Genomic DNA, 11,643 nt, shown 5'->3' on the forward strand with positions numbered 1-11,643 from the left:
CATCATGCCTAAAAATTTAAATTACGTTGGTCATTAATTTCATCTTTACAGTAAATTTTAATCTGTTATAGCTCGTAAGAATAAAATGTGATAATCACGATTAAAACGTTTTCAGGAAGCTATTTTATTGTAGATACAAAATCATGTGAAAATTGTGCCAATTGAATGTTGTGACATCATCATATGGCCAGTTAAATAAAAAAAGTCGTATTTTCATCTTTTGCGTTATATTTCATTACATTTAAAAGAGCGCGCATTAATATTTCACGTATTCAAATTTCTTCTACACGTTAATATGTTGTTTCTGAGATAATTTCCTTCTGAAATTGATATTGTGTTTCATTTTGATACCGTCGCCATGTTAAAAATTTGAATAAATGGCGGGTCTCGTAATTTCACCTATTCTACACTGTATGTAATATGTATACAGATTATACTGTTTGCATGTATATACTATATGACACAAAATTGACAGAATTCAGCACTAACAGCATATCATATTCTTCAGTTCTTGTCATAATGCCATAATCTTTATCTGTGTGCAATATTCTAACGTATGACGTGCACGTGGCGTTTGTCGTTGTGCGGATAACTAACTCGTCAAAGTGACGAGTTTCATGTCTAGTTGAACTAAATATTGCTGGTTGGTAGACATTGCAATAACACTGTTTGTATACATTGTGTTAAAACTGTGTAAAACATTCTCACTCCTGAGGACGATCAAAGCGTATTGATCGAAACGTCGAGAAACTTAACAAACAGTTCTTTTCAGAACTAATATACGTGGTGTACCGCAAACTTTATATCAACATATGATTTCGCCATGCAAGCCTTCAAACAATATAAAACTATGTACTTTGAAGATCAGTGCACTAGTACTGAAAGTGCCTGCAGAATAAAGAAAGAATAAATAAATAAATGTCTAAAAACAGTTAGTGAACAACTAATTTCACTCTTTAAAATATTCTTGATTTGTGCAGACCTACGACCTATGCATTAATGTCGGTCTTCGTCTAGACTTAGAAACCAGTAAAAGAGAGTAAAGCTCTGTCTACACTATTTTGACCAAAAAAAATTGCCATTGCCATACTATTAATTAAAAATCATAACTCTTTGTTTTGTTAATTTTTATTAAATAATAATAAATTCATAACAAAAATCTTGAAAGTTGTTGTTTGCGTAACATTCAATCAACTGTATGGAGCACACTATATATACGATATATTAAAAATCCTATCTAAAGATAGTAGACGTCAATTTTTGTAGCTACCCTAGCTAGGCCTACGCATCGGTTATCCTAATTTGGACGGAAATCCGCCGACGAGACGACATCGGGTCGGTGGACCTCTCAGCTCACGCAGAGAGAGAGAGAGAGAGTCGAGGCTATCTATCTAGGCCCTAGTCTAGTTTCGGCGGCCTACACTATAAATTATTTAATCCTACCTTGGCTTAGCGAATTATAAAAACAACGACACCTAGGCTAGGACACCAACAAAATATATGCAAAATAAATATATATTCCATATTAATTACTATAAGATTTAACATAAAGGCGACATGTGTATAAGAAAAGGCCCGACTAGAATTTGGAGGGGAAAACATGTGAGCAGTTATTAAGATCATCAGAGCTGAGAGAGTGTTTCATGACATGTGACACAAAATCCAGGTACACGATCCTAATTACTGTTTATCGTCGGCAGCCACCCTCGAGCACATATAGACCGGCAGCCCAGAGACATTTGGTTAGATGAGCTAGGTACCAATATCTGACTATTTGAGTGTGTTGGGGGTCACTTGAAGTGAATGAAAATGGGAGTCTGCCGGGTACCCCCTGCTGCGTCTAGACCGGGGGACCCCGAAACGTGCTAAAAAATCGGCACAGGTTAGATGAGAGAGATACCACCTAATTTTACCACCATGGGATGCCCATTGGCATCCTTATAACAGTATCACAAACGACAGACTTTTTCTCTGCTGCAAAAGGCCCGCCAGACCCCCCGAGGGAGGGCCTAAAATGGGGTTAGCATAGATGAGTGAGGTACCACTCAAAATCAATTCCAAACGAACAAGTTGTGTTCATACAATACTAAATGGATAACAACAGACTAATTGTCTGCTGCACCGCAAGTGCCAGACACCCTAAAGTTAGACTAGAGGCCCCCCTTCCCCCAACTAACCCAGCTTAGATATTGTAGATACCACCAGCAACCAATGTTATATGATTTAGCACATTGTAAGCAATACCAAATGACCTATTACAGACTATCTGAACACTGCCCTGGCCCTGGCAGACCCCTCTAAAGTTAGACTAGAGACCCTCTTTCCCCAACTAGCCCAGCTTAGATATTGTAGATACCACCAGCAACCAATGTTATATGATTTAGCACATTGTAAGCAATCACCAAATGACCTATTACAAACTATCTGTACACTGCCTTGACCCTGGCAGACCCCTCTAAAGTTCGACTAGAGACTCCATTCCCCCAACTGGCCTAGCTTAGATATTGTTGATACCACCAGCAACCAATGTTATAATTATGATTTAGCACATTGTAAGCAATACAAAATGACCTATAACAGACTATCTGTACACTGCCTTGGCACTGGCAGACCCCTCTAAAGTTCCCCCATTTACCCCAAGTATATAGCCTACCTTAGATATTGTAGATACCACCAGCAGCAACAAAATAACCACCCAAAACAACATGTTTAATTGAATAAAGTTTAACTTTATTCGAACTAACACAAAACAATTGAAAATATATCACATCAATGACGATAAAATGACCATTACCATTCTAAAGGGGAAAATAGTTTAAGAGTTTCAATTAAAACTTATATATTATAAGCCAAATATATATAACAAGTATGGATTCGGGTAAATTTAGCATTCCTTGCCTTTGGATGTCAAAGATACATCCGTCTGTAACTCTTGGACATATTTTGAGAGAAAGCTTAGTAATCACCCTAATCAAATTCAGGATTGTAGTAACTTAATCTTAAGTGATTTGATTAATTAATAGTGGGTAATTTTAAATGCTGTATATTATAATCTTAATCCTGTATTCATATGTATATATATTTATAAATCCAAAGGCAAATTACTGAAAAAATGACAATGCTGTGGGTATCAGTGGCTGGATCTCAATGGAGATACAAAAAAAAAGCGAAAAGCTAAATCAAAACGATAAAGTAAACAGCCAGAAAAGTTAGCAGAGCTTTCGCGCAACACTAGCCCTTCATCAGTGCAAGTCTTATATAGATGCGTTGAGGCTGCAAACGTGCTCAATTGGAATCAAGAGCGAATATATATTTTTATAAAGTAGATGGAACACGGACGTCTATTACACGATGTTTCACGTTAAACGATCTTCAGATAGACTGAACAATACCGTATCTCGATCGAAAAAAATATATAAAAAAAAAATTATAAATATATATAATTTTTTTTTATGTACTTTATTTATGTAGATATGTAGTACTGTATCTATTAAAAAAGGTATTTGAACAAAATTAGAGATCTCAATGAGATCCAAATTGACAATTGCCGCAAAATCCTCACTGAGTTTGACGTTGAAATTCACTCTAGAACTAAGAAGTTGAAAAGAGAACTTCCTGCATCCTAGTTTCAAAACAAATTCAGGATTATCGCCAATGACTGCCGTAAACAATCAACGGTAATGGCCTGAAGGGAACATCACAAATTTGGTCTACCATGCAGACTTGGTCATTTCAACACAAATGACTCTACCTTCGGATGACTTCAGGGCTTTTAGGAAACCCTGCAGAAGGTTCGTTGGGACATATAACAAGAATCAGAGCAACACCTCTGATTCAGTTGTTGAAATTAATTGTCGACTTTCCGAAGGAGAGAAAAAACTTCCTTCCCGAGGACTTAAATTCTGCCCAAAACCAAGGCAGGTCGGCGCACAACAACTATCTTTGGATATAGAGTCTTTTTCTAGAAGATTACGATTACGTGAATATTTTGCTGATTCAGACAGCAGCACCACGCAAAACGAAGGCAACGTTAACAAATTTAAACCAAAAAGTTCCTGGAATCCACCTAAAAATCGTTGTCCAGCTTTAGAAACATTTATCCAGGCTATTGAGGAGGATGTACAAAACTACGTCCCGAGTCCAGATAAACGTGACAATCTCAAAACAAGAGAGGCAGGCCATTGCCAAATTGCGTCAGCGTAATGATATCATCATTAAACCCGCTGATAAAGGTTCTGCCACTGTTGCTATTTACATCAAATTTTATTAAGAGGAATCCTTAAGACAGCTTCATTATATATCGTAAACTCACAACGGAACCCACCCCGGAAATTGCGGATAAGGTGGCAAAATCTGTTTCTGTGATGGTAAAAAAAAACACTCCATCGATCCTAAGATTTACAGTTACCAAATCCACTAGTAGCGTTGATTTTGTGGACACTATAGTGACCATAGAAAATGGTACTCTCAAAACTGACCTATTCCGTAAATCCACTGATAAAAATATGTACCTGCTCCCTAGCAGTTGTCATCCCCAACATTGTACTAAAAACATACCGAACAGTAAAGCATTACCTATCAGACGTATCTGTTCTTCAGATTTAGATTTTCAGAATCGTACCGAAGAACTAACCGGACATCTCCGGAGTAGAAATTACAAACCTATCAACCTAGGTTGCCTCCATTACGGGGCTATTAATTTATTGAGAAACATATGCCCATTCTACAGTCCACAGAACGTCTCAGGACTGTTTTTCCGGAACCACCCATTATTGCATTTCGTAGACCTCCCAACCTTCGTGATATATTAGTCAGATCCAAATGTAAGAGTGAAATTAACTCTCATGACAGTCAAAATTTGGGCAGTCACCTTTGCGGCAAATCTTGCAAAACTTGTTCATTGGTTGATTCTACTGAAAAATGTAAGAGTAACCAAACTGGCCGCATTTTTCGGATAAGACAATCCGCCACTTACAGCTTGGTTTAACAGATACAAAACAATTACAACAACTCAGAAACACTAAAATTACGACGAAACAGATAAAGATTGGAATTAAAAATGTCAATATGGGGATGGGCCTGGACTAAACTATTATAATATAAACTTAATCTACTGATGTAACCACTTTTGAGAACATTGACTCTACAAAAGGGAACACAAAGGATACTATTGTTTCTTAAATTACGGGCGGGAACACGAATACCGAAATAGGTAGGTGTTTGTGGCAAACAGTACGTCGGAGAAACAAAAAACACTCTCCGTATGAGAATGACACAACACAAATCAGCTATCAACACATTAAAGCTTGTTCAACCTGTAGCCGAACATTTTAATTCATCTGGTCACTCGATAACAAATTTCAGAGTTATTGCAATATTCCATGTGTCAAATGGAGCGACAAAACTTGCAAAGACAAGGAAAACCACTGGGAATTACAACTTAAAACCACAAAACCTTTTGTACTTAACATTAGAAACATACTCCCAGGTTGGTAAAATTATTCCATTGTCTACCTAAATTTAAGTTTCAATATTAACCACCATTTAAGCTGTTTTTAGTCGCGTGGACGCGACTCTATAGTTCACTATGTCGGCGGTCGGTCGGTCTGTCGGTCTGTCTGTCGGTCCGGTATCACTATGCGTTTTAGCACGCGACTTATGGCTGTTGGCCATGTTTAGTTTCATTCCAAAATTGTTTATACTGTATCTCTACCAAGCTACCTTCTTTGTTTTCTACTCTTATTCAGACTCCACCCTGTCTCCTTTTGTTGTATTTCTTTTATTCCTGTCCACCCAGGCAGCACTTGCCAGCTCTTATCCTTCACTTGCAATGATGAAGGGCTAGTGTTGCCCGAAAGCTCTGCTAACGTTTCTGGCTGTTTTACTTTATCCTTTTGATTTAGCTTTTCACTTTTTGTTTGTATCTCCATTGAGATTCAGCCACTGATACCCACAGCATTGTCATTTTTTCAGTTATTTGCCTTTGGATTTATATATATAAATATATATAGAGGATTAAGATTATAATATACAGCATTTAAAATTACCAACTATTAATTAATCAAATCACTTTGGATTAAGTTACTACAATCCTGAATTTGATTAAGGTGATTACTAAGCTTTCTCTTAAAATAGGTTGCAAGAGTTACAGACGAATGTATCTTTGACATTCAAAGGCAAGGAATTCCAGATCCTCACAATTCTTAGCAGGAATGCTAAATTTACTCGAATCCGTACTTGTTTATATTTGGCTTATATAAGTTTGAAGTGAAACTCTTAAACTATTTTTCCCTTTAAAATGGTAATGGTCATTTTATCGTCATTGATGTGATATATTTTCAATTGTTTTGTGTTAGTTCGGTTAAAGTTAAACTTTATTCAATTAAATATGTTGTTTTGGGTGGTTTTTTTTTTGCTGCTGGTGGTATCTACAATATCTAAGGTAAGCTATATACTTGGGGTAAATGGGGAAACTTTAGAGGGGTCTGCCAGTGCCAAGGCAGTGTACAGATAGTCTGTTATAGGTCATTTGGTATTGCTTACAATGTGCTAAATCATAATTATAACATTGGTTGCTGGTGGTATCTACAAGATCTAAGCTAGGCCAGTTGGGGGAATGGAGTCTCTAGTCGAACTTTTAGAGGGGTCTGCCAGGGCCAAGGCAGTGTACAGATAGTTTGTAATAGGTCATTTGGTGATTGCTTACAATGTGCTAAATCATATAACATTGGTTGCTGGTGGTATCTACAATATCTAAGCTGGGCTAGTTGGGGAAAGAGGGGTCTCTAGTCTAACTTTAGAGGGGTCTGCCAGGGCCAAGGCAGTGTACAGATAGTCTGTAATAGGTCATTTGGTATTGCCTACATGTGCTAAATCATATAACATTGGTTGCTGGTGGTATCTACAATATCTAAGCTGGGTTAGTTGGGGGAAGGGGGCCTCTAGTCTAACTTTAGGGTGTCTGGCACTTGCGGTGCAGCAGACAATTAGTCTGTTGTTATCCATTTAGTATTGTATGAACACAACTTGTTCGTTTGGAATTGATTTTGAGTGGTACCTCACTCATCTATGCTAACCCCATTTTAGGCCCTCCCTCGGGGGGTCTGGCGGGCCTTTTGCAGCAGAGAAAAAGTCTGTCGTTTGTGATACTGTTATAAGGATGCCAATGGGCATCCCATGGTGGTAAAATTAGGTGGTATCTCTCTCATCTAACCTGTGCCGATTTTTTAGCACGTTTCGGGGTCCCCCCGGTCTAGACGCAGCAGGGGGTACCCGGCAGACTCCCATTTTCATTCACTTCAAGTGACCCCCAACACACTCAAATAGTCAGATATTGGTACCTAGCTCATCTAACCAAATGTCTCTGGGCTGCCGGTCTAATACTGAGTTAAAAAAAAAAACATGTGAGATGTTGCGGTAAAAGCAGAGAGTATATCGCGTTTCATGCCATGTGACCAAAAAAACTAGGTCTGTATAATTACGGTCTTCTGACGGCAGTCTTTTTGAGCTACCGATTGAACGTTCTGATACTATGGCCCTGTTCAGACCCATGGCGTTAGACCGTTTTAGCGTACAACGTTACTAGCAAGGTCACGTTACAAACCGCAGAGAAAAAAACGAGGTGTTCAGACCCATAGCGTACGATTATCACTACAACGGAAGTACGTCATTCAGGTTGTTTCTAGTTGCATCAATTCATGTGCTCTTACCCACGTGTTTTCATCATTATTTCCACTCTGTATATAGGCCTAGATCTCAGCCCTACAATTATGACAAAATTTGCCGTAAATAAAACATACCTCAGCATTTATTTAAGAAAAATATAGTAAAGCCAAATTTCTGTTTCTATTGTTTTATTTGGCGCCTTTTATTTTGTGTTAAAAATATTTTCCCCAGGTTCTTGTGTTACGAAAATAAAGCAGGCCTTCTAATGATGAAGAAAAAATTGATTGTGATTAGTCTATCCAGTCCAGTCAAAGATATATATTTTTTGTTCCAGTCGGTTGAAAATAACCCTTAACTTGCTAATAAAAGGGACACAGCTCCCCTTGTTTGTTTACTGAATTTTTTAGGAGTTAGGGGGTTAGTTTTCAGCATTAAACTTGTCCAGTCTAGTCTGCCTTGTATGAATGAGTGACTTTATGTCCCACGCTAGTTTTTAGCTTGAATGAAATGCGTGAATGATCGACTCTAGGCCTAGCTAGGCCTAAAAGCGTATGGGATCGTAGTCCCTGTTTAAATACAAGGTGCATGTATTTATGTCATTTGTGAGAAAATATAATGGTAATCAGTTGATAGTAGTTTGTAGCCTTTGTAACAGTTGTATTTGTAGTGTAGTTAGGCCTTATTTATTCTGGCCTTTTTGTTATTGAAATCCATCTCACACATTGACGATACAAGATGTCAGCCTAGGTCAAACCTTGTATCGCGTCATAACAGGAAACGTTCTGATTGGATACAACGTTGACTTACAGTAGCGTCGTACGCTAAAACGGTACTATCAACCGTTTTCCACTACAATGCTACAACCGTTGTACGACGCGTTGTACGCTAATCCCCAACTGTTCAGACACACATTCTTTTAGCGTCGTACGCTAAAACGGTCTAACGCCATGGGTCTGAACAGGGCCTATATTTAGAATGAATTGTTTACGATATTTTTCTCGCAACATCAAAGATCGTAGGCGCACCTAGCCTATCGGGGGTAGCCATAACAAAGATCGTTTGCGCGACTACCGTATATATAGACTGTGTGTTGTATTCGGGGTTAATATTCTTATCATTATATATATTTTTATGACGCACTGTAACAGGTTGGGGAGCGCTATTTTAGGCGCTCCTTTGATCGTTTTCAGGAGCGCCAAGGAGCGTCAGCGCCATGGCGCTCCTTTTAAATCAAGGTCTGATTATTAAAATGTATTATTAAAATGTATTATTAATGACTTCGAAAAGGAGGGCAAAATTATACTCGACCAGGACTATGAGAGTTATGATGCTGCCTGTACTCGTCTTAAATCACTAGTCTTGCTAAACATAGAGAAAAATTAATATTAAAATTTGGAGAAGCCTGAATCCTTAAGTCAGAGATACATCGTGATAGATTACGTAACCCCAATAAGCACTAATAGAAACTCAGCTATTCCATATTATTAATTAAAAACTGAATGCCTCTTGTTAATAATTGTGTAATATGACCACCTATGAAACGTTAAAAATAATCAATTGAAGAGCAGTGCCAATAACTTAATTTTAAATTATTTATATAGGCCTAGTATTATATTTTATTATTCCCATTTTAATTGTATTTTTCAAAGTTGTTTTGTAATATAGTTAATATAGTATGTGTTTTGTCACAGTGGATATGTGCATTACTGTATATAGATTATTTTATTTTTTAGATGGTGAAATTACAAGAGTTATTCAAAACGTTTTACCTTAGCAAACACAGCGGACGCAAGTTACAATGGCAACCAAACCTAGGTCATTGCGTCATGAAAGCCTCCTTTAAAAAGGTATTACAGTCAACTCTCCCAATACCGGACACCTTTGGGCTAACCGAATATGTCTGGTTTTCCGGAAAGTCTGGTATTCAGAATGTGTATTTAATGGTAAAAATGAATTTGGGACCTTTTGGACCTCAAGAAAAAAGTCTGGTTTTGGGAGAGTTTTCAGAGAGTCTGGTATTGGGAGAGTTGATTGTATAATATTAAAATATGTATTTTCCCCCAAAATATGAAAAATAAAGATGTGTAAAATCCAATTTTGAATAGGCTATTTTGTAGATTTAATAAAGTTATTCAATTCTTAGCCGATTCTCAGTTTAATTGTAATAACCGTATGAAAAATTAATTGATTATTTTTTATATGAAATGTTTGCTGTTATTCGGTCATGTGCTGTCATAATTTATTTTGTATTTATGTTTTTTTTCTTTTCCGTAGAGTATGAGAGAACTCAGCGTATCATTATTCCAAACTCTCGTATTACTTATGTTTAATGACAGTACAGAGTGCACATTAGAAGACATTAAACAGGCAACTGGAATTGGTAAGCTTGTATGGTGACTTGGTGGTTAAGTGCCTGCCTTCCAATCCTATGGTCCGGGGTTCAATCCTGATCTAGCTCCAATGTTGTAACATACTCTTTTAACTCGACTGCTTCAGCCTCAAATGAGACTAAAGTTCTGTCTACACTATCAAAGAAAATGTGATGTGCCCAATATGGTAGTGATATGACATTGTCGTGTCCATATTTGGGCTTTTGTTTATAATTAAATTATAGTTTATCTATCCTATCCTATTTTTTTTTTTATTTCTTGTTGGATGTGTTTAAACAAAAATTAGTAATTATAAAGAATTCCTAAATTCATAAAATTCCTCACCTAAAATAGGCTAGAAAATCATTTTTAGGCTAGTATACACAGCTAAATGTTTACAGGGTTTTTTATAATTTTTTTCAGAGGATAGTGAGCTCCGAAGAACACTTCAGTCTCTTGCTTGCGGCAAGGCTCGGGTCATACTTAAAACTCCCAAGGTAAGGATTCAATTTAACAGTGTTAACATTTTTAAATGAATTTACGTTTTTCATTCTTCTAAAAATTGTAATTTTATTTTTATTTTATTTTAGAGTAAAGATGTGTTCGATGGTGATAAGTTTGTTTACAATGCAGAATTCGATCACAAATTTTTTCGTATCAAAATTAATCAGATCCAAATGAAGGAAACGGTAAGGAGAATACAACCAAAATATGCAAATTTATTTTAATTTTTTGACTAACAAATGGCATATTTGAATTTATATATTATAGCTACATTTTCGCAAATCCCAACTCTCCCAATACTCGCGAGAGTTTCTGTCCCATTTTACGACCTCTAAAGACTAGAATATTGATTGATAGATTTTTGATTGATATGATTGATATATGATTGATTGATTAATTGATTATTGATTATTGATAGATTGAGGAGCAAGTGAATACACAGGAACGCGTCTTCCAAGACCGACAGTATCAAATTGATGCAGCAATTGTGCGCATCATGAAGATGAGGAAGAAGCTAAGTCACGCACTATTGGTGTCCGAGCTCTATAACCAGTTGAAGTTTCCAGTAAAGGTAAGTGCTGTTTTTGTCACTTTTGATTCCCAGTGGGCAGATGTTTGTTTTTTTATTGTTGATTACTACCCAACCAATCACATTCTTTATATTTTGCTTCACTTTTTTTGTTTTGCCTTTATTTTTTATATACATTAAATTTTTTATGTGCTTTTAATTTTTCATAAGGAGGCACTTGCATCATTCCTTCCTTTTCAGTTTCAATTCCACGTATTCCTAAATAATTAAAATAAATAGGATAAATAATTCATTTGTATCTTTATTTTGGACTTTAAATTCATAGAAAACAGCACATAAATAACAAAAGTCAATCCACAAATTAGACATGAGTTTAACTTAACTTGACAACAAAAGCTCTTTCATTTTTTAACCTAACCTAATATTTTGTATGAAGCTATATAAAAATGTTCTCGTAAATTTGGTAAATAAAGAGTACATTAAATTTTAGATGAGTGAAATTTATTACAGATTTTAAATATAGAAGTGATTGTTAAGCTCTGCTACAAAATGTATTGTGCCCAAATATGGTAGTGA

General features: G+C 36.4%; 2 protein-coding genes across 2 annotated transcripts in view; both read left to right on the forward strand.

Moving 5' to 3' along the window:
- LOC140049249 (MLX-interacting protein-like) overlaps positions 1-11,643 on the forward strand; it is a 149,878-nt gene that overhangs the window by 78,844 nt on the left and 59,391 nt on the right. The gene's annotated exons all lie outside the window — the stretch shown is intronic.
- LOC140049251 (cullin-4A-like) overlaps positions 1-11,643 on the forward strand; it is a 67,173-nt gene that overhangs the window by 49,692 nt on the left and 5,838 nt on the right. Inside the window, exons 14-18 of the mRNA XM_072094097.1 lie at positions 9,399-9,512; positions 9,940-10,045; positions 10,458-10,531; positions 10,625-10,723; positions 10,957-11,109. Of these exons, the coding sequence (XP_071950198.1) occupies positions 9,399-9,512; positions 9,940-10,045; positions 10,458-10,531; positions 10,625-10,723; positions 10,957-11,109 (546 nt within the window). The remainder of the gene's footprint in view (positions 1-9,398; positions 9,513-9,939; positions 10,046-10,457; positions 10,532-10,624; positions 10,724-10,956; positions 11,110-11,643) is intronic.

The sequence above is a fragment of the Antedon mediterranea genome, chromosome 5 (genome assembly GCF_964355755.1).
Source record: "Antedon mediterranea chromosome 5, ecAntMedi1.1, whole genome shotgun sequence".
NCBI lineage: Eukaryota > Metazoa > Echinodermata > Crinoidea > Comatulida > Antedonidae > Antedon > Antedon mediterranea.